Source organism: Myxocyprinus asiaticus, chromosome 1 (assembly GCF_019703515.2).
Source record: "Myxocyprinus asiaticus isolate MX2 ecotype Aquarium Trade chromosome 1, UBuf_Myxa_2, whole genome shotgun sequence".
Classification (NCBI taxonomy): Eukaryota; Metazoa; Chordata; class Actinopteri; order Cypriniformes; family Catostomidae; genus Myxocyprinus; species Myxocyprinus asiaticus.
Genome location: NC_059344.1, coordinates 54,768,604 through 54,792,794, shown reverse-complemented (window position 1 = coordinate 54,792,794; position 24,191 = coordinate 54,768,604). Strand labels below are relative to the sequence as shown.

Below are 24,191 nucleotides of genomic sequence, written 5' to 3'. Positions count from 1 at the left end.
GACCAGCTAAACATCAGCTTGGCCAGGATGGTAGACTAGCTTAAAGATCTTTAACCAGTTAAGACTAGCAAACCACCTTAGGCTGGTGTACAATGTTGTTTATTTATCTTTAGTCATAATATTGATTGTGGCTTACACTCATAGACTGTAATGAGATTTTGTAGCAAAAATTAGTCACTTCATTCCCTCATTGAAATGTGGTGTGGTGACTACCCTGTTGTTTACCCATAATCAGAGTTATGACTTAACCTGAGAAACAATATTGTAGACCAGCCTAAGGTGGTTTGCTGGTCTCTCAGCTGGGCCAGACTGGTGAGACTGGTTTGTTTTGTAGGTTTTTGAGGGTTTTGGGGCATTTGTTAGCTGGTCAGGCAGGGCAATCAGCTAGCTGACCAGCTAAACAACAGCTTTATTTGGCCGGGAGACCAGTGAAAACTAGCTGAAGACAAGTTTGGCCAGGCTGGAATAACAGCTAAACCAGCTAACCACATTACACTCGTCTACAATGTTTTTCTCAGGTTCACGTGTAACATTTATTGCACTCATCATAGACCTAGGTAAGATTTTATAGCATAAGGAACCACTATATTCCCTCAGTAAAGTGTGGTCTGTTGACTGCCTTAAAGAACAGCTTAAAGCAGCCTAAACTGGTTATTTTGGTGTGTTTTGCAGGGTTTTAGTTTTGGTGTTGATTGGTTCAGTCATACCCTAACTACCCAGCTGAAAAATATCTGTAATCTAAAGTATCTGTAGCCTAAAGTGGTTTACTGGTGTGTTTTGGTGGTTTTAGAAGGATTTTGGGCAATTGTTGACTGGTCAGACTGGGAACCCAGCTGGCCGACCAGCTAAACACCAGTTTGGCCAGGCTGGGAGACCAGCTAAAACCAGCTTAAACCAATTAAAACCAGCAAACTTCATTAGGCTGGTTTAAACATTTTTTAAGGTTCAGTCATAATGTTGATTGTGGCTTGCACTCAATATAGACCTAGGTGAGCTTTTATAGCCAAAATTAGTCACTTTATTCCCTCAGTTAAATATGGTCTAGTGACTAAGACACTCCAATGTATCAGTTATTTTATCTGCCTGGAGAACAAGGCCATTAAATTGGTCAATAAACCATATCAGCACTTTTTTTCATAATCAAAAGCTGTTTGTCATGCTGACAACATCACTAGTACATTACCTTTTGATGTATCATGTGGTAATTATCACCATCAGAGCGGAATACTTCATGGCATGTTCTCTCATCCATGTAACACTCTACAGAGTCACTTTTCAGTTTATGGTGTTCACTCAGTGTCTTGGCTTTGTTATTTCCTACATAAAACAATCTGTCAGGGACTCCTTGTTCATGGATTATCATGTAAGCAACAAAATAATGACAGTCCATTTCAACAGATTATGTTTTCTGACAGATGCCACTGTGCTGTTGCTTGTTCACCTTTTGCACTATATGTACTTTTTATACTCTTGGTGTATTATGAGTAGTAAAAACATGATCAAAACCTTGTGTGTTTGTGTAAAGGCATGTTGACTTTTATGACTGAATAAGTCATGTTTAACATTCACATACATTTTTGACTAGATGCCAGAGAACAGTTTGCACTGCACGTCCTCTGGGAAAAAATTCATAATAACAGCAAGAAAGAATGTTTTTTTTTTTTTTTTTTTTTTTTTTTTTTGCTGACAAGACAGAAGTGGTAGTGACTGTAATGCCTTTAGTCATTAGTCTGCATGGCATTTTATGCTAGCAAACTGGTGGCTTCTATGATGGATTCACATAAGGCCCTGAGACACAACTCAATCCAAACCAGATGTGATGAATTGTTAACAAATCCAAATCTCAGCCAATCCTCGACAGGTGCACAACAGAATACACTTTGATGTATTGTGGTTTTAACTTTATATTGCTCTATAAAGTTGAACAAAACTTGTCATGAGCCTGACAGGTTAATGTTGTCATTTTGAACCACACAAAACAAAAAACTCATAAAAGTACAGTGACAAATGAGGGGAAACAATTTTATGCCCTGTTTCTTGGCATAGTTTCTTCATCCAGCAATTGTGCACCAAGAACATCTATATATAAAAGACAAAAGACAAAGCATGAAGGTGGTGATTGGGGTGGGGGAGAGGTGGTTTACTGATATCCAGCTGTAACTATTAATATAGTTAATGGCCAACAAAGAAATGCAGCAATTAAGTGCGCCTTGTGTGCTGCGCATCATGATGACGCCCATAAAAGACAGGGCATGCAGTCCGCAGCAATCTCTGAGCACAAGACGCTTGTGAAGTGGAACCACAGATTCAGCAGCAGGCAGAGGGCCCAGCCATCGTTTCCCACCAGCTCTAACGATCCTCTGCCCTCTGGTCCTCACAGCACATCACGTCCCTAAGACGTTCAGCTTCTCTGAAATTAATGCTATTGGACTTTCATTTTATTTCTGTTGTTGCAGCAAAACACCCATTTATTTTATTCTTTGGTTCTAAATAGTAGAACAAAGGCATTAAAGGAACTTAAAGACATGAATGTAGCAAAAACAATGGTCATTAGTGGCTGTTTGCTGATTGGCTGCCATGTGAAATGGACACCATTACTGATATCCAGCTGTAACTATTAATATAGTTAATGGCCAACAAAGAAATGCAGCAATTAAGTGCGCCTTGTGTGCTGCGCATCATGATGACGCCCATAAAAGACAGGGCATGCAGTCCGCAGCAATCTCTGAGCACAAGACGCTTGTGAAGTGGAACAATCACAATGGCAGTGTTTTATATTTAAAAAAAAAAAAGATAATAAGAATATATATATATATATATATATATTATAACATGTTTTTGTCTCATCACAAAGTGTACTGGCCCCAAAAACTATTTGGACAGTTTTGAGCACTTAAGTTATACTTAAAACTGTATAAATGTCATTGAATTTGATAGAAAAACATTTCAGATCAAGTGGAATCTTATGCTTGACTTTCAATTTTCTGAGATATTTTTCCCAACTGGTCCCCATCCAATTACATTCACACAAGTGTTATAGCAGTAACTTTTGCATTTTTTAAATTTTGACAACCAGAAAAGTATTGATACTTTGCTTGATTTGCTTGCAAAATACTGTATGTTTGTGCTGTACTTCTTCAAATACTAAATGCCACTTGGTTTGATATTTTGTTATCTGATGCACTGATATTCATAAAAACATTTTCACTGCATTTTTTCATTTAAATGTCCAAATATGTTATGGGGCCACTGTATAAAGATACAACGGGTTAATTAGTTTAGGGCCATAACAGTGCAAACAGCAGATGGAGATGTTTCTCATCTAATGTTTTTCTTGAAGGAGATCGAAACAAACACCTGCAATGTTTTTTCCAGATTTTATTCCCTTAGGAATTTGCTCTTTGAAGCAGGAAGACAATGTCAGATCTTGCTGCACCTGTGCCAGCTCTTTCACCCAAACTGAACTCAACCATCTGACTGTTTTAAAGTCAGTGATCTGCACTGGGTTGGCACACATCTGTTTAATGTGACTCAGATTCTCTAGAGTGTCTGTGCTGAGTATCTGAGAAGATTAACACCAGCGTATTGTATTATGCATTTGTTCAAGTTGCCTTGACTTGATATTAGATGGCAGCATAAATCCTCTTTCTCTCTCCACCAGCAGTTCTTTTTCATTAAATCTATTTGATGAACAGAGAAAGGAGGCTGGAGAAAGAGCCATGACACTGAACAAGGGAGTATGTCATTTTGGAGGGGGCATTTAGTTAATTACTTTTTATATTCAGAGGCTCATTTTCAGTCATATTTAGAGTAAAGAACAATTCACCCAGTTTACTTGCACATATATCGTCTTATTGTACACGATTCATCGGTGCACGTTATTCCAAGTAAAAAAAAAATGTCTGTCAATCAAAATGTAACAACTTGCTCCAACTCTGAAACGACTTTACTTTTTGGCTGACTTCACCAATCCTTCTTGATTTTTAACCCCTCCAACCACCCGACTCTTTACAGAATGCAGTAACGTTATAGAATGTAATAGCATTATAGAATGTAGTAACGGACACTTTTCTCGATCCAATCAAATACCGATGGATAAAATCAAGTCCCACTCTTAATTTTTTTCTCATTAAATATCCTGTTTACCTCAGAAATTTGTGAGATTATGTAAGTAAAATGGGTTGCAATTAGTTTTCTTGTTGTTTTACTTTGATTTAACCTCCTTATACCAAAGGAATGTGGAAATCTAAAGGTAGTGCATAATAAAATTTTCAAAATATCCCAATGTACAGACAAATTGAAGTGAATTAGATCACACAACTACGGTGGATAATATCCAACCAATTCTAGCTCATAACCTTCGAATCAAACTCCTTGACAACCTCTTGCCTCATTTTCTGTTTTTGGTATTATGGCAGTGGTTGAAGCTCGAGCCAATGGATGCTCAGCTCTAGTCATTTGTTTCACTCAAGCTAATCTGCTTTGCTTTGCACTTGCAAAATCTGGTGGATCTATCTTGCTAACAGCAGAGCTTCTATGTGTGCCAGTTTAACCAGAGGCTTTGGCATGCTCAGCAGCATTGTGACTTGCTTAGACTATTCATGCTTAGATTATATTGCAAAAACACATGCATGTGGAATAAATTAGGTACTACTACTACACTGTCATCATTACACACATTCCTTAGCAAAGGGCATTTCCTGATAGCACAGTAGATTTAAAAAAAATAAATATACCGACAGAAAAATATTTTTACTATGATTTTTTAATCTCTCACAGGGTGATGCAGGGTCTTCCGCTGCTGGCATCAAGGTAAGACAGGAACTCAGAATCATTTTTTATCTTCGTTGATGTGTATTGGTGAGTTTGCATTGTGTGTTTTTTTTTTTTTTTTTTTTTTTTCAGCATCTGGTTATGTTCATGATATTTATGAGCATTCTTATTATTATAGGGTGAGCCAGGCGAGCCAGGACGTGGCGGACAAAAGGTAAAGCTACAGAGCTCATATTGAATTGTTACCAAGATCATGCGCTTAATATGTTTTGGAACAATTTGGAAAGATGTATATTTACAGCACACGAGTCCAAATGACAGCTGTTTATCTAATGAGAACCTTATTTTAACAAAATCCATTAATATTGTACTAACTTTCATCTATAGTGTGGCTGAATAAAGCTTGCAAACATTTGCTTGCAAATCTAATAAGCATGAAAACACAGCACAAATCTGCCACAGTGGAGCTCCACCCAAAAAAACTTAATTCAACTTCAATTTCCAACCTGCTCGTTTGATAAGAAGTTCTTATCTTTTCACAAGATAATCTATATCATAATATTTATGGCTTGATATTGTCAGGTTCCATTCAGTTTGTGCTTTATTACACCTGGGCATCACAGTCCATTCATTTACTCCTCATCATGCACAGAAATACAAAAGGATAATTCTCAACCATGGCATTATATAGCTTTGCCTACTTTGTCTTTTTGCTTTATCTGTTTTCACAGTGTGCTTCATAACTGCCAATTGCTTATTAAAATACTGTTAGGCTCCACTGAATAATTAATCTGCTCAGAATTCAGTGTGAACCCCAAGAGAAAAGCTAGTTCTACACTTACAGAACTGTTAATCAGAAGTGTTGTGAAAACACTCAAACTGCTGTCTGGGATCTATTTAATGCAGCCATTTTGACCACTGTTCCTACTCACATTCCAAATGTGTATTAATTTCCACAGAGCATGAATGACTAACTAACAATTAAATATTATCTGTGACAAGGTATGTTAGTGCTTCTGAGGATTCGGCTTTTCTTCCACTTTTCTCAAGATTTACTGAGCCCACAATACAATGATAATATATCTTAAGTTCTAATGGGATCCATAGGCTACTTGTAGCACGAGAGATACGCAGGTATAGATCCACCCGCCAATTTTACTAGGCTTTAACATGCAGGCTTAAAAATAGTCCAAACATAAAAGTACCATGGAAATTACAATGCAACAAGAAGAGAATACAAGTTTGATGGAAGCAATCCTAACTCAACACGCTGAAAAACCTAATAAGTTGAATTCACTTTAATTGAATTGAGTAATTGCATCTCCAAAACTTGTGTAATTAAGATCACTTGTTGTTCATATAGGATGAACTTAACTATTTAAGTTAAGGTAACAAAAGGCAAACAGACTTAACACAGGTTTGCTATTTAAATATTGTTGATTCTACTTAATAATTTTAGTTGAATAAACTCAAATTTAGGTCATACAATAACACAGCTCATATAAAGAACATTATAACTGATTCTAGGTTAATTATTAAATAAACGTAATTCTCTGCTGAAATGTATATATACAGTATATATGCATGGGTTAATGTACAGTCAGCCGGTTGTTATCGCACAATAAACCCCGACAGGGTGATCAGGACCCCGACACGAAGAGGAGGGGTCTTGTATGAACTTGAATGGGTTTATTGTGCAATAACAACCGGCTAACTGTTCATTATCCCAGTTATTACAGGACTACTATATATAGATTTGCATTGAAATTATGAATTTGAGAAGAAAGAAATCACTGAACAGCTGGAATCAACCTCCGGTTTGCGTCAGAGTTCTGTTGGTGTTTACTTTGTAAAAAATGACCATCCAACTCTTCAATATTCAACCTATTATACAAGACTACTTGCCAAATAAATAAATAAATGCACATGAAACATTGATTTGAGTTGAAATTATTTTATTAGCTTACTTGTAGAGATCGCACAGTGATCCGAGAAGCAGTAGAGATGGCTCGCAGAACCCGGATGAGCAGTCTGATACGTCTTAATCCACGGATATATATACCTGTACTTTATTTGCATATGCACAAGGTCAATTGAAATAGAGATTCAGCAGGGTCCAACTTGACCAAAAAGGACACAGATCACACTAATGATGTCATCACATGAACTATTTGCAAAAAAACAACAAAAATAATACTGCAACAGAGCTAAAACCTCTATTAATTCTTAATAACAACTATTTTAATGCCCCTATATGTTCACTTTGACCAGTGAAACATAGTTAAATAATTCAAGCACAATGGATTGTGAGTTTTCCTCACATCCTCAATTTTGTAATTAATCAAGTTATTTACACTTGAAATCTTGTCTATAGATTTTTAAGATAAATAAATTCAATTAACAAATATATTTGAGTTATGAGCCCAAAACTTGACATTTTAAGTAATGTTTAATTCAGACAACTTGATTTTTCCGGTAATGGCAACATTAGGGTTTACAGTGCACCATTAGATTACTAGTTCTTCTTTGCTTGAATCTTGACGATTTTCACTTTACTTGGTGAACCAGGCCAATCTTTTCATGTAGCAGGCTAAGAGTAAACCTATTGTGGTTGAGATGGGTTTCCAGGCTCATGGCCAGTGGTGGTGGCTTGGTTTGGCTGTAATTTGTTGCACTTTTCCTATGTAGGGAGAGCCAGGACTTCCAGGGCTGCCTGGACTTCCCGGGATTAAGGTAAATGTTGGGTCTTCATGCCTAAAATGCCTAAAAGTCCCACCCATCCCCATAATCCAGCCATTGCATTAACCTGTTTGACATGGCTTCAATTAGTTATTAATTTTGGATGGAGTGTGCTGAATATAGGGCTATTCAATCAAGATTGATTCATTAATGCATCATCAATTCATGTTTCAATGGTGAACAATCATTTATTAGTTTTGCAATGTTGTTGCAAGACTATTACTTGCCCCCTTAACTAGCTCATTATCACACTTTAGTGTAAGGCTAATCTTTACTTTACTTTAGAAATGAGGTGTCTGACTGTTTCTGATGGTTACATGATATTTTCATACTTCAACTGAAATCTTTGTACAAAGAATTATGGTGTCACTATACTTGGATTATGATTATTCAAATAGTATCCACAACAGACAATCAAACACAGTGTTAACCACCTGAGTGTCTTAAATCATACAGAATATACTTTTCCAGAGCCATCAAAGGTCATTTGACCACTTGGTTTTGTGTTTGGAACTTTTTTCCCACAAAAATTGAAAATGAAATGGTTGATTGCAAATGTACATGTGCCCCAAACTGGGTCCTCTCTCAGAAAGTTTCATAGTGTGCAATGCAAAGAATGCTCAAACAGGCATGAGCTAATGCTTGTTGCTGTTTTGGCTTGTTTGCCTATATTCTTTTTTATGCTTGCAACCTGTTGGCCTTGTAAAAATCACTCCCTTTTTATTTAACCCTGGTTTTACTTAGGGACTGAATGCTTTGGATGGTAACATTGTGCTAATGTGATGCTCACAATTACTATTAAAGGATTCTGAGATAATTATATATTTTTCTTTTTGACCCTCACGTGTATACAATACTTATTCACTCCTAATAAGATAGATTATAGCATACTAGCTGAACAGAAAATACTGCACCACAACAAAAAGCAGATATTTTATATCTGATAAGCTTTGCGGCAAATCCTACTGAAAACACTACGGTTTGCCGTTTGGTCCTGGTCTGGCAGGTGGACCAGCAATAGCCATGCTGTTCAGCAAAACCCTGTCTGTGAAATCAATTACATCAAGTGTCTCTTTTATTTTAAATCAGAATTTCTATATTAACTTATTTCACTGTACTTGCACTTTCATCTAGATAAGCAAATATTTTATAAAAGAAAAGAATGCACCTAGACCACCATGTCAAATCAGTCCAAGAAATGAAAGTATTTTTAATAATGGATATGACATCAAAGTGAAGTTTTGGAGGTCTGTCATGTCTACTGTGTGGATTGCTTGTTTTTTAGTTTTTTTGGGGTTTTTTTTTTTTTTGGTTTTTGTTTTTTGTACATGTGAATGTGAATTCTTTGCTTAAATAACACTGATTGACAGTTCCATGTGTTGCTTCAACTGAAAGATGCATGTTCTGTTGCCTCAGTGTTTTTCTTCAACTTGTTTATGCAGGGTGAACCTGGTTTCTTTGGGCCTCAAGGTGAGCCTGGGCTACCAGGCCTGCCAGGAACTAAGGTGGGTTTGTATGTAACACACAGCAAGTGAGCTTTTCTAATTTAATGTTATGGTTTAATTCAGATGTCTTACAACAAAAGTGATTGTTCAGTCATCGATTCTTATGTTTGAAAGCCACAATGGGTAGATTAATAAATTTAGGTGGGCTTATTAATCAAGGACTAGGCTTGTGATTGATGCCTTTTTCACGCACCGATTATAAGAAAATGTTGCCAATGATTATTGATATATATCACATTTTTATCAGATATAAATAAGGCTAATCGTTGCATAATAGTTTTTGTCTCTCATACATTTTTCTCAGTACATCTTTGGTAAGGTGTGAATGGCAGGGTAACTTAAAGGGGGTCCCACTCTATTATTTTCTATGAAGGTACACACACCGCTGCTCAGCATCTATTGGCAGTGCCTAGCTATGACTCCGAGGGTGCTCAACATTCTGCAGCACCATATAGCGCAACTCGCATAGTTTTCCATCAAATTCACCCCAAATCATTATGAAAGGACATTGATTATTTACTCTAGCCATAACTAGATGATATATTGTGTATATGTATCTTTCAATGAAACCTAATCAAGGCTCCATACAGAGAAATTGCATAATAAACATCGCCATTTCTAATCATTTCGTTTGCACAGTTACACCAGTTTAAAACACCTGCAAACTCATCAACATTACTTTGTTCGTTCTTGAAGAAAGACTGCCACCTGCATCGCATCAAAGTACATTAAATGTTATATCGCCCCCTTGTGGTCTCCTAAAGCTATTGTGCCACACTACAGTACATTAAATGGAAGGCCAGCTGACAGTGAATTGGAATCAATTGCAGATACATAATCGATTTGTCGATATTTTGTGGCATTCCTTTCAAGGACCCCTGCAGTTGTAATGGCAGACAGCTCTAAAAGAAATAGAAAGGGTCTCCATATACATTGGCAATATCTTACATTGCTTTTGCCACAATTCTATTTACTTCACTGTAGATTGATTAGGTTGAACTGAATTGTTGCGAGTGCAGATGTTCAGTTGAAGTGAACTGAAAAGGTAGAAACCACCAAAACTACATATTAGACAAGATACCACTTTGATATACCCAAGACATAGTGCAACCTTACTAATGTTGTTTAAAGGGATCATTCACCCAAAAAATTAAAATTTTATGTTGGTATGTTCGTTGTTGGTGGGATGGACTCTGCATGTGCACCCCTCTCCACACCCCACCCCACCCTACTTCCCCAGCTGGTGGCGCCCTAGGTGACCGGCCATAGTGCAGTGAGGCACCTATGAAGAAGTTAAATAGGCACCAGTCTCAAGTGTCATCTCAAGATATGTCAAGTGCTGCCATACTGCCCTCTACTGGTCATTTCAAAGAGCTCAATACACATGAAGGGGAGGGTAGTTTAAGTCCAATCTTATCATATCAAAGTGTGGTACTTACTCATACAACCATCATATGCCTGTTGTGAGAATTTATGATAAAGAAGTTTGATAAAAAGTAGCGAGAGACAGACACAAAATAAACTATATGCTGGACTTACAGGACTATAGAAATATTAAAACAGTTGTCAAATTTTGTCTTTGCAGGGTGAGAGAGGAGAACCAGGGCCTCCGGGCAAGGGTGAAAGTGGAGAAACAGGTCCGGCAGGGCAGAAGGTAAGATGAGCTGACAGTGACTTTCTGTGGTAAACTGAGGACATAGGAGGACTCCTTTTCACAAGACTTTTTAACTTGTATCCCACAATGAGCAAAAATATCTAGACTATTGTACAATTATGTGTAATTTTTGTATTTCCATTTGTAAAATAAGCTTCTGTGGAAAGGAATGGACATGTAAATTAAACAAAAATAAAAACATAAAATAAATTGTCATCATTTACTTGCTCTTATATTGTTCCAAACAAGCACTGCTTTCTTTTTTCCATGAAACACAAAAGGAGTCATTTTCATTTTGCCATCTCCTTTGTGTTCCACTGAATAAAGAGAGTCATACCAGTTTGGAACAACAAGAGTGTGGATAAATAATGACAGATTTTTGTTTTTGGATGAACCATCCTTTTAAAGGGATAGTGAAAATTCTCTCATGATTTACTCACCCTCTTGCCATCCCGGATGTGTATGACTTTCTTTCTTCTGCAGAACACAAATAAAGATTTTTAAAAGAATATTTCAGCTCTGTAGGTCCATACAATGGAAGTGAATGCGTGCTAAAATTTTGAAGCTCCAGTGGTTAAATCCATGTGTTCAGACACGATGTTATACAGTAAGTGTGGGTGAGAAAGAGATCAATATTAATTCATTTTTATCATAAATTCTCCTCTCTGCCCAGTAGGGGGCGATAAGCATTAAGACTGTGAATCACCAAAAACAGAGGAGTGGAGATTGACTGAGAGTGGAGATTGACTGAGCAGGGAGGAGAATTTACAGTAAAAAAATAATTTAAATATTGATCTGTTTCTCACCCACACCTATCATATTACTTCTGAAGACATTGATCTAACCACTGGAGTTGTCTGGAGCTTTTTATGTTGTTCTTATGTGGATTTTGGAGCTTAAAATTTTTGGCACCCATTTACTTGCATTGTATGGAACTACAGAGCTGAGAAATTCTTCAAAAATCTTCATTTGTGTTCAGCAGATTAATTAACGTCATACACATCTGGGATGGCATGAGGGTGAGTAAATGATGAGAGAATTTTAATTTTTGGTGAACTATGCCTTTAAGTGCTTCGATTTGAAATAAAAAATATTATAAAGTACTCCCCCTAGTGGTGATGCGTGGCAAAATTCAGTGTTGTCCCATTGTGAAACATGACCACCAAGATTTCACAGACTTTAATTTTGTTTACTTTGGTCGAAATATTAAAACCTCCAGATTGCATTGGGGATATGAAATAATTACCCTGCCAAACTTCCTCAGGAAACTATTTACTTTGAATGAGATTTAGACAAAAGTTAATTTTCTCTACCTGTAATCCTTCAACAAACAGCAGTGTTGGAATTAGCTGTGTTTATGCTGTGGGTTGGCTCTGCAGGAGGTTTTTGTCTCAGTCTAAACAAAGACAAAGATGCATGACATGTAATGAATCCCTCCGTCCTTTATCATAATCCCAAAGGAAAATCCATTTATTGACAGACTGTCCAGAGTTCAAATAAACAATCTCTTATTAGTATTTCAAACAAGGTAAGAGATGAAATTTTATATGTGTAAGCCACATTACCATCTGTGTAATTCTCAAGGGTGGTTTGAGTAGTGAACAGGCATTCCTTTGTTTTAGCACCAGAATTTAATCAGGTTATTGCTCCTCTGGTAACATTGACCATGATTAATCTGACCACACAGAACAGCAGATATTTTTCAGGTTGCTTCTGTATGCATATGATAAATCTTTAATTTTCTTCAAATAATTGTTAGGGAGAGCCAGGGGAATCGGGAACGCCAGGCTCTAAAGGTTCAAAGGTCAGTCAATATTTTGTTGTAAGTTGTGCATTGGAAAGTTCAAATCAACTGAAACTTAAAACTGAAATTTTATTAAATCAAATGTTTGTTATGTGTTGCTATAACAATAGGCAACATTTTACTGTTTTAAATGCTCAAATATAATCTCAGTGCATATTGTAAAATGACAGGGGGATACAGGAGACAAAGGAGATGTTGGCCCAACAGGACCACAAGTGAGTAATGTCTGACAAGTGAATGTGACATTGCTCTGTAAATGATCTTTATTCTGACATCATGCCACCATCTGACATCATGACCAACAGTTACTGTGGGGTAGATTGAGTTATGTCAACTGACAATTTTGCAATGTGGACTTTGCAGAGTTGGATAGAACATGAAGAACTGAATGCGTCAATGCAGAAACCTTGGTATTGCCTCCCTTAAAATGCACTGTAATGCTGACGTAATCATGTTAAAGTTGCACTTGACTAAATGAAACCAGAAGGGGCAGGGTTTACTGTATTGAGTATTCACAAATCCAGGATATAATGCAATGAATTGGGTCAGTAAATAAGTGACTGTCAGTAAATAAGTGACTGTGCAATGGCAAGTTATGTTCTATTTCTAAGACTGCCCATCAGTGTGCTGTGTCACCTGGATTAAAGTCCTCGCTGATAAAAGAAAAGACTGTAAACGTGGTATATGTGATATTTTGATACATATGAAGTTTGTTTGTCATTAATCTTTCAAAGAAAGTATGTGATTAAACAGAGCACTTTAACATTGTCTTGTCTTTGTTTCTATGCTAATGAAGTACAGATGAGCATATTTAATATCATAATGAGCATATTGTCCCAAGCCTGTCTCATCACAGATTGTTTCTTTTTACTTCCGGATAAACAGTGCTAGCATTTCATTTTTTTCGCTAAAATACTGTAAATGTCATTGTTTTTTAGGGTCCATCTGGGGAGAAAGGTGACCGGGGTACAACTGAAATCATAGACTACAATGGAAACATCCAGGAGGCTCTTCAGGTTAGTCGTGCTTTTTCAGAAATGTTTCATTTCAGATCATATGATCTTTATTTCAATTCATATGTATGACCTCTTATATGCTGAGCTAGTGTAACTAAAACTGAAAATTCTGTCATCATTAACTCACCCTCATGTTGTTCCAAACCCATATAACTTTCTCTCTTATGCAGAACACAAAAGGAGATGTTAGGCAGAATAACATCGTCACCATTCGCTTTTATATTGTCTTTTTTCCATACAATGAAAGTGAATAGTGACTGAGGCCAACATTCTGCCCAACAACATTTCCTTTTTGATCCACGGATCAAAGAAAGTACAGTTTTGGAACAACATGAAGCAGAGTAAAATATAACAGAATTTTCGTTTTTTGGATGAACTGCCAAATTAAAACAGTAGGGATATTTTACCAGGTCATTTTTTTACTCGGTATAAAAATGAAGACTCGCCATTTTAACTTAATAATGGGTAATGGATAAACTTCCATGGAACCTTTTCACATTTCTTAGTTTGGGACGCAGAAGTAAAGTATAGCACAGTAAAGTTCTATAGCGGTGAATGGGAGACCACCGCAAATATTATTTTTGCTTTTCATTTGCTTCATAGCAATAGAACAAATTCACAACTACATTTTTGTGACTTTCCATTAGTGGAAAAAATACAGAGCAGTGGATAATGGCAATCAGAACAAAGAAAGAAGCCAAATTCACTGTCACTCCCTCAGCAGCTTCATTACAAAATTCCATCACAGCAGTGGTAGCTGTTTTTTTCTTTAATTATTATTAAAGCCTAAGTATAATGTTATAATTTAAAGAAATAGTTCACCCAAAAATGAAAAATATCTCATCATTTATTCTCATCATTTACCTTCAGGCCATCCCAGATGTGTTTGACTTTCTTTCTTCTGCAGAACACAAATGAAGGTTTTTAGAAGAACATCTCAGCTCTGTTGGTTCATACAATGCAAGTGAAGTGTGACCAGAAATTTAAAGCTTTACAAAGTACATAAAGCCAGCATAAAAGTAATCCATACGACTCCAGTGGTTAAATCCATATCTTCTGAAGTGATATAATAGGTGTGATAGGTCTATAACAGACCAATATTTAAGTTCTTTTTTATTATAAATATCCACTTTCACTTCCACATTCTTCATCTTTTTTTTTTTTTTAGTGATTCACATTCTTCGTGTATGTCGCCACCTACTGGTCGGGGCTGGTCAAAGGTGGAGATTTATAGTAAAAAAGGACTTTTCTCACCCATCGTGTCACTTTTAAAGGCATGGATTTAACCACTGAAGTCGTATGGATTACTTTTATGCTGCCTTTATGTGCTTTTTGGATCTTAAAAATTCTATCCACCATTCACTTGCATTGTATGGACCAACAGAGCTGAGATATTCTTCTAAAATTCTCTGTGACGAGGAGGAGGGCAGGGCCAGACCGTGACTACGCACGCCCGGCCCCCAATCTGGCTAATCATCCGAGGAGAGGGATAAATACAGCCGGATGCAGCAGTTCGGGAGAGAGAGAACCACACGCATCTGCCAAATGGGCAAGGAGGAGGCAGGAACCGGCTGAATAGTCAAAATAATGTTTAATGAAAACTTTAAAAAACATAAACAAACACACACACGGCAGCTCTCTCTCACCCGAACTGTCGCATCCGGCTGCATTTATCCCTCTCCTCGGATGATTAGCCCGATTGGGGGCCGGGCGTGCATAGTCACAGTCTGGCCCTGTCCTCCTCCTCGTCACAGAGATTTTTAGAAGAATATCTCAGCTCTGTTGGTCCATACAATGCAAGTGAATGGTGGACAGAATGTTTAAGATCCAAAAAGCACATAAAGGCAGCATAAAAGTAATCCATACGACTTCAGTGGTTAAATCCATGCCTTTAAAAGTGACACGATGGGTGAGAAAAGTCCTTTTTTACTATAAACCTCCACCTTTGACAGCCCCGACCAGTAGGTGGCGATATGCACGAAGAATGTGTATCACTAAAAAAAAAAAAAGATGAAGAATGTGGAAGTTGAAAGTGGATATTTATAGTAAAAAAGAATTTAAATATTGGTCTGTTATAGACCTATCACACCTATTATATCACTATTATATATGTTTGTTTATGTTTTTTAAAGTTTTCATTAAACATTATTTTGACTATTCAGCCGGTTCCCGCCTCCTCCTTGCCCATTTGGCAGATGCGTGTGGTTCTCTCTCTCCCGAACTGCCGCATCCGGCTGCATTTATCCCTCTTCTCGGCTGATTAGCCCGATTGGGGGCCGGGCGTGCATAGACATGGCCCGGCCCCGCCCTCCTCTTTGTCACAATCTCTGTTTGTGTTCTGCAGATGAAAGAATGTCATACACATCTGGGATGGCATTAGGGTGAATAAATGATGAGAGAATTTTTGTTTTTGAGCAACGGGGACAGATAGGAAGCATGCTGACACAGGTTGTTCTAGTGCATAACCATTATATTATCTTTTGCCTTCCCCTCCTCCTGGCCGCCTACAGAAGATAACTACTATTACAGTTACGGTAATTCACCCCTGTCTTGTCTCTGTGTTATATGAGTGCTATATCGTTGCCCTGCATGAACACAACCCTTCCATAAACTTATTTCTTTCTTAATTCTGCTAATTCTCCTAACAGCGACTCAATGTTGAGAGAACATTGTGTATTGCTGATGTGCCCAACTTTGTTAACATTTGTTTTATCTGACATAAGATGAGCCTTGTCTCCATCGTAACAAGGGTCGAAGTGTGTGTGAATGCATGAGTGGAAAGGGATAAAACACTTATTGAGTTGCCTGCTTTATGGTTTCACAGCACTGGATCCACCTAATATTACTAAAGGACTTTATTCTAATATTGCTGATAGAACCGCAAACTTGCCTTCATGTTGATAAGAATGTCTGTGCAGTAATGCAATGATGAATGAACACAGAAACCAAGAGTAAGTAAGGACAAAATTCTTCCAGATTACCAAGTGTTAAGTTCACTTCCAACTTATTGGTAGATGTAAACAAAGTCTGTGCCTGTAGAACTTCAACTAAAGCCCTGCAAATTATTGCTGAATCTGTATGCAAGGCAGGTTTATTTATATAGCACATTTCATACACAATTGCAATTTGAAATGCTTTACATAAAAATTATAAAGAAAATACAATATATATATATATATATATATATATATATATATATATATATATATATATATATATATATATACATTTTAAACCAGTTAAGAACAAGAAATACAAATAAAAATAAATAAATGTAAAAAAGTAAAAATTATTAAAAATGAATAAAACAGAAAAAGAATACAGAAATAAAATTGTGCAGTGCAATCGGTGAGTGCAGCACAGTGTTCAGTGAATAAATGTACTGCTGAACAGATGTGTTTTCAGTCTGGACTTGAATGTGGCTTCTGTTGGAGCATGTTTGACCTTTTCAGGAAGCTGGTTCCAGTTCCAGGTGGCAAAATTTAACAATTCACCCAACCCTTGCATGTTCATTTGTTTTAACTCATTATAATAGTATTTTTGAAAGAATACATTCTGAAAACATTTTATTTAAAGAAAAGGTACAATTTCATTATTTTGGCTCATTTGTAAATGTTTTCAGCTACTTTGGATAAAGAATTGAATTCCATTCCACAGAATTTTGCTGATTTTCATCCATAAGTGCAGAAAATCTGTAAAATAGTGTGCATTTTCAGTTTGAGTTCAGTCGGCATATTTTATAACTTGGAATAAGCATTACTAGGGTAATGTGGGTCTCTCAAGGACTCAGTCAGGGCCTTTTCAGTGCCATTTTATGTTCTGTTTACTATTATTGGACCACTAATCAAATAGGTCAAATATAGACCTACAGTATTTGAGTAATCATAGAAAGTGAGAAATGGCTCTTGTCTCTCTTGTTCTCTAAGTGACATTTTTGTATGAAACAAAAATGTGTGAGAAGTGTCCCGTCAAATCTAAGGCCCTGATTTACTAAAGGTTTACGTGTATATGTACAAACTTAATAGCAAGTGCAAAAACAGATGTCAGAGCTGATCTACTAACGTAGTCCACTGAGAATTGTGTCTTTCAGATGCGCAAATTAGCATGTTGAGGCTGTTTTCCTAAATGAAACCTATGCAATTTAGAGGAGTGCCACCAACATTTGCAAAATAAATGGATTGAATTGCACCCGCAAAGTAATTTAACATGCCACAGAAACATTTGCGGTTTGAAATTCAGAATTTGTCTTAGTACACATCCATGGTGCGATCACTTAACATGTAATCAAATAATTTTTTCTTTGTTTATTATGAATTCAGGCGATCTGGTCCTCCGCTCTGGAATCGTTCTAAAAACATTTCAAGTGAAGTATCATGCACGGGTATTCTGATCAACTAATACAGATTATTGCTAAATAGTTAAGATTGTGTGATGATTTCCTATAATTGTATAAATAAATATACAACAGTTAGTTCCAGTCCTCAAATCTGATTGGACGAGAGACATTCTGATGTCTCATTACATCGTCACTCGGACGCTTCACTGTGTGTAAAGTGTAAGAGCAGTGCATATGTGTTAAGAGTCTCTTTACATTTATTTTTGTGACAATACAGATTTTAGCCAGCAGGTGGCGGCAAAAGACCATTTTTGTGTGTAATATATGTCACTTAGGTGAAGTGAGTCAACCTCAGTCAGTGTTTACATTCATCAGCACTATGTGATCGCTCGGATTACGACTACACCACTAAAGCTAGGAAATAGCTTTAACCGGCTTTAAACTAACTATTAAGGCTCATCACAGCTGAGAGACACAACAGACTGATTAATTACACAAACTCAAGACACTTACCTCTTACCGGAGTTTCCACATTGGAGAGGACATACTGTTCAAAATGGTGGAGGACATTGCGGTTTCTATAGTGAATGAATCTTGCGCATTGGCGATCATGAAATAGGGAGTAATACCCCCACATGGACGGCTATTTTTCCACAGAAAAAATAGGATGCTTTTGACCAAAATGACATTATCTTCAGAAAGCTGACTAACACACTACAGCATCTCTGCTTGGAAATGGCAACAGGTGATCGCACACGCTCCATATCTCTCTCTCTCTCTCTCTCTGTCTCACTCACACGCACACCCTTGTTTCTCCAATAACTTGTTTTTTCATTTTTGAGAGGTTGGACGCATCATTTGGTTTGAACCAGCAATGGCATATTCTGATCCGTCGCGTAAGAAAGTAGTTCCATGTACAAATACCTTTTTTATGACCGTACTCAGTTTTTCCTAATTTTTTAAAATTTACTTGCTCATTAAATTGTGCTATATGGCCCTAAATCAGCACTGCTGTGATTACCTACGGCCTTGTGCCTGCGGCCGAATCAAAGCAGTGCTGATGTAGGGCCATATCGCACTCTTGCTCATGTGATATTGCTTAAATATACACCTTATATAAATGGAATTTAAAATAAATGCCCTGTCTTACATGATATTAAATAAAACGGTATGTAGTGAGAGCTGAAAGTGAGCGACATGGTTTTACACTTGGCACATTTACCACATGCAAAAGCCTTCTTTTTGGGGGTGTCCAGCATATTTGCAGGTGTGGTTACTGCCGCAATTAGTAAATCATCCAAAGTACACCCATGAAGCACAAACGCAATTTGATAGATAGCACGAGCAAATTAGTATCCTTTATTAGGGATCTTAGTTCAACAGGTCATTCATTTTTGTTTGTCAATGTGTGCAGCTATAAAAAATTTTGAGCTATTAAACTTCACATTAAAATGTATCTCAATGTCATGTGTTGTTTATCTTTTGTAATTTAGGGTCCCCCTGGGCCTCCTGGGCCAGTTGGACCAAAGGGAATCAAGGTAACAACATTTATGCTGTACTGTCTAAAGTTTGTCCATGATGGGCAATTTAATGAGGGCAGTATTGGTGATCAGCTTAGCATTTTATTTGCATGCAACTGGTACAGTACAAACAGAAAGAGGAAGATGTAAGATTATATTAGTGATCTCTGTGAAGACAATATTACTATAGTACATTGCAGTCTATAGAGAAATATGATTGCTTTTCACAGGGTGACCAGGGTGTACCTGGACTTCCTGGACTGGATGGAGAAAGGGTAAGGGGAAATATTCTCATTGTCTAGCTGCTATTGTCTGTAGTCTGATCTAAGTTAGTTATGTAATCAGTCATTACATAATAATGTATGTCACAATTAATATCATCCACATATGTTCACAGGGTCACAAAGGGTCAAAAGGGGACATGGGAATCCCTGGAATATCAGGAGACAAGGGAGCGAAGGGTCTCCCTGGTTTACCGGTAAAATGATCCTTGCATATCATATGTTGACACTAAGGGCATTAATCATGAATGATCCTGAACAGGCCTAATGGCTTGTCGCGTTGTTTGCTTTAGTTAAGTCATACCTTGGTAATGTGCCCGCAGGGTGTGAATGGCCTTAAAGGAGACAAAGGAGACGCCGGCCTGCATGGCCCTCAGGGACCCTTGGTAAGGACAGCCAACAATAGTGTCCAACCAAAATGTGATCTAAGAATACATGCATGGTTTGCTTTTTAACTCACCGTCAACCACAGCTGTAGACAACTGAGACAAGTCTTATTTGAATGTGATGACAGTTTTCGTGATCTCAGCGCATGTATTTAGAGCTAATGCTTTGTCATCATTTCGCATGTATTATGCCAAATCACTTTACATGGAATTATATTTGACAGGTCAGATTCAGCAGCAGATTAATTAAATTGCATTCTCCATACAAGAATCTTGCCCTGCGGTCCACCTGGCTGCTATTTAGGTGTGCATTTTTCATTTGAGATGGTTTTATTTGTCTCACATTAACAGATAATCGGGCCGCCTGGTGCACCTGGGCCACATGGACCACCTGGCCCCATGGTGAGTTGAAAAAGCAAAGAACATTTTTCCTTTATGACCAAGTAGCGTATATAAGCACAAAACATAGTCTCTAATGCTTGGCTGTCCTTTGTACATCAAGGCAGTTATGTAATGCTGCATGCAGTTTATTGCCATTCTGTTATTCTAGGTCTGTGCTAGCCAATATAGATATCAAATCATATCTTTAAAAGAAAGGTAACTATGTATAGATTGTATAACAAGCAGTATCTGGATTTTGCACAAATTAATATCACTCTTTAAAGTGAAGTCTGTGATTTCTTAAACTGGTTTCCCATAACCCATGAGATAATGTATTTATCTGTATGGGTTGCAGGGTCCTCATGGATTCCCTGGACCAAAGGTAAGTCAGTACAGGATGGAGACAGAATGACATTACAGGAGCATTTCTATGCTATAGCTGATATCAGTGCCACAGCCATGCCTGTGTCTTAACCAATCTGATCACACAAAATCACATTACTATGCCAACATTTTTGCAAAATAATTTTTATGTGGCTCATTCTATGTATCGTGGCAGTTTCCAGGTGAAAAGGCCACTGGAGATGCTATAACAACAATAGCTTATTCTCTTTCACATAAATCACAAGTAAACTGCATATAATCAGTTCATAAACACATATTTTTCATCTTGTACCTCACACAATGCTTTATGACAGGGGTTTTCAATGGATGCCAGGCGGCGCTGAGAGCAAATTAGTGTGGGGTGGGGGGGGATGGGGGCAGGGCATTAGGTTACAAATGGGGGGGCGTTTATGAGTCATAATCAAATCTATCATTAAGTTCCTCTTTGCATTAAAACGTTTATCTAGACTTAGACTATATCAGTTGGTTCTCAATTATACGGGTTGGTACGCATTTGTACCGTGGTTCATCTGATTTGGAAGACTAGCGACGCATCTGAAGTATCTGGTTTAGCAGCGTCAAATGCACAGGCGGAGGCACAACCTCGGCTAATGCATCTGTATGGCTCTGTAGATGGACACGGCTCAATGGACAGAGCAGCGCGAGCACAAATCTCTTAAAGCTCAAGCTCTTAAACTCGCCGCTTTGCGAGAATCAGTGAGAAGCAAGGCGCGAGAAGCGGAAACCATTTGAATTCGGCACAGAATTCTACATCATCACTCTTGAATTTACTATAGTAACACTAACTGTACTTTAGGCAGAAATAGATTGATAATAAATGGTATCATATCACTACTTCAGCTCTATTAAATTTGACATTAGGGGAATGAGGGAATATAATTAATTTCTGTTACAAGTTATAAATATTTAAATATTGTATTTCTTGTTTTTACATGTGTTTAGAGTAGTTCTACTGTTTATAATCACAAAAATGCCATAGTTTGTTTTATAGAAATCATGTTGCATCTAACCATGATTGTGAAGATGGTCTTGTTACAAATACCACTGTTAAAACTGTAAAAATAAATAAAAAATGAATAAATAAAAATTTTCAAAAAGGCAAATGTAAAATATATTAACAATATCACTATTATTATTAGTTTCTGTCTTCGCATTTTCATTTTATAGGCCCCAGATATAGCCCTCCATGTGCTTGAATTCAAGAAACGCAAGGTTTGGTCTCACATTCATGATGCATTGGCCTGCTGAATTTATTAACAAAACTTTAAAATTATGGAATGCATCGAAGTTGCATTGAGCAAATTAAACAAAAAAACACAAATATTGAGTTTTGTGTTTTGTTTTTTTGTATAACAAAGTCTCAACAAAGTCAGATTATGTTACATTATGTGGGGGGGGGGTATGCGAGTCGACACATAAGCCGAAAGCATCATAGAAACACCACAAAATGACTTTGTTGCTTCAGCAATTGCGTTTTTCATGCCACATTTGCTTTTTATGACACTATCAGTTAGGTTTAGGTTTTGCTGATTTATAACTCGATATGGCATTGACCTTAAAAACCTCATGTTTTTCACGTCACATACGACACTAGGGTTAGGTTTAGATTTATTGGAATATTCCAGGTTCAGTGCAAGTTAAGCTCAATTTACAGCATTTGTGGCATAATGTTAATCACCAAAAAAGGCAGAAATGTCATGTCTTATTTGAGCTGTAAAGTTGTTTAAATTGTCATTTTATCAGTAATTTTAGGGTTTTAGGGTTTATTGACAACATCACCATAGCAACGAAGTTGTAAAATTGGATATAAGTTTACACAGAAAAGGTTAGTAAGTGATTTTATGACACTAAAATCATATTTACATGTGTATTGTTATGTCCTGTGGCTATACTTTAGAAACAGTGTGTATTTTAATGTAAAAACAAATTGGCCCCCATTCACTTCCATTGTAAGTGCCTTACTGTAACCCAGATTTCTGTTTGTTTTTGTTTTTTAAGAAAAATTTGTGTGGTAATCAGTATTATGCCACAAACGGCAATTTGTGGGTAGGTTTCATTGATTTAAAACTCAATAGAGCATTTACCTTAAACACTTGCTTTAAGTGCTACTCAGTGGACATTTCTCCTTGAAACTGCTGCGAAACGTGCTATGAATATCATTTGCAAAATTGTCGCCACAGTCACGTAATTTTCATGAGACCAGCCTTTTCTTAACTTTGTTGCTAATAAAATCAGTTCAAGTTACTGCCTTCCTGAATTACTCAGATTAATCCCACCTCATGAAATACTGACATTCAGTGTTTAAGGCATGCTGCAAACTTGGCAGAAATCTTTCAGACAGCAATTTGCATTCTTATCAAAAATTATAGCAATTGTGTGAACATTTATTTTCATTAAGGACACATGCTTTGAAGTTTGCAGCAGGTCTCCCCACCTCCTCAATTTTAACTTACACTCTTAACTCCTTAGTCACTCAGGTCATTGTTGAATATCAGGTAAAATTTATTCAGGAGCATGCAAACTTGTTCTGTTTGTCCAACGAATGCAAAAGAAGACCAAATGCTCCTGAATAAATATTGCAGCACCCCCTAAACCATCCTCTGCCACTCCTCTCTAGGGGGAACCAGGTTTGCATGGTCTCAAGGGAGCGCGTGGGGAGCCCGGGCATAAGGGTGACAGAGGACCCCTGGGTCTCCCTGTAAGTACACGACAGCCGTGCATCCTGGGATCTCAGTGCCCTGACCCTGCTTCTTTAACTCAACATCTTCTAAACTTTCCCTTCATTTTCCACACGGTCCATTTGTATGCTGTTACGAAAGTGTCTTTCCCTCCTTTTCTTCTTGTACGGTCAGCTAAGCCTGCTTTGCTGCACCTTAAACCTTGTGTGTGTTTTTTATGTCCATTTGTTTATCTTTGTTAACAGCTGAGTTGACAACGTTATTTTTTGTCCGGTTCACTGTGTTCATCATGTACTAATCCCACTTTTCATACCTCCACTCATACCTCCATAAATGCACAGGGAGCATCTGGCTTTGACGGCAAGCTGGGACCCAGGGTGAGTCTCAAGCAACCACGCTTCATCCCCCACCACCATCCTACATCTTAAAAATATACCGAAATGGGTCATGTGACACTTTTATGGTGAACGGGGGAATGTGGTTAGACTCAGTATTGTTACGTTTATATCAACGACTATATTGTATGATTTTCAAATACTATAAGGGCAATTAAAGGCACAAAGATCAACAACAAAAGATAATCTGTCTGCTCATGAATTTGACATTAACATGAATTTTAAGCTGAAGTGTGTGATTTATGCACCACTAGCGTCACCAAACAAAATTGGAAAAATAAACACTACCTTGTCTGGCATGGTCGGCCAAACAGATAG

General features: G+C 37.3%; 1 protein-coding gene across 1 annotated transcript in view; it reads left to right on the top strand.

The window, feature by feature from the left end:
- The window catches only part of LOC127446652 (collagen alpha-1(XXV) chain), a 256,471-nt gene that overhangs the window by 220,726 nt on the left and 11,554 nt on the right, over nucleotides 1–24,191 (top strand). The window contains exons 14-29 of the mRNA XM_051707759.1: nucleotides 4,780–4,812; nucleotides 4,952–4,987; nucleotides 7,462–7,506; nucleotides 8,955–9,017; nucleotides 10,603–10,671; nucleotides 12,431–12,475; nucleotides 12,646–12,690; nucleotides 13,414–13,491; nucleotides 16,002–16,025; nucleotides 19,321–19,365; nucleotides 19,578–19,622; nucleotides 19,745–19,825; nucleotides 19,952–20,014; nucleotides 20,366–20,416; nucleotides 20,751–20,777; nucleotides 23,418–23,498. Coding sequence (XP_051563719.1) covers nucleotides 4,780–4,812; nucleotides 4,952–4,987; nucleotides 7,462–7,506; nucleotides 8,955–9,017; nucleotides 10,603–10,671; nucleotides 12,431–12,475; nucleotides 12,646–12,690; nucleotides 13,414–13,491; nucleotides 16,002–16,025; nucleotides 19,321–19,365; nucleotides 19,578–19,622; nucleotides 19,745–19,825; nucleotides 19,952–20,014; nucleotides 20,366–20,416; nucleotides 20,751–20,777; nucleotides 23,418–23,498 — 831 coding nt within the window. The remainder of the gene's footprint in view (nucleotides 1–4,779; nucleotides 4,813–4,951; nucleotides 4,988–7,461; nucleotides 7,507–8,954; nucleotides 9,018–10,602; nucleotides 10,672–12,430; nucleotides 12,476–12,645; nucleotides 12,691–13,413; nucleotides 13,492–16,001; nucleotides 16,026–19,320; nucleotides 19,366–19,577; nucleotides 19,623–19,744; nucleotides 19,826–19,951; nucleotides 20,015–20,365; nucleotides 20,417–20,750; nucleotides 20,778–23,417; nucleotides 23,499–24,191) is intronic.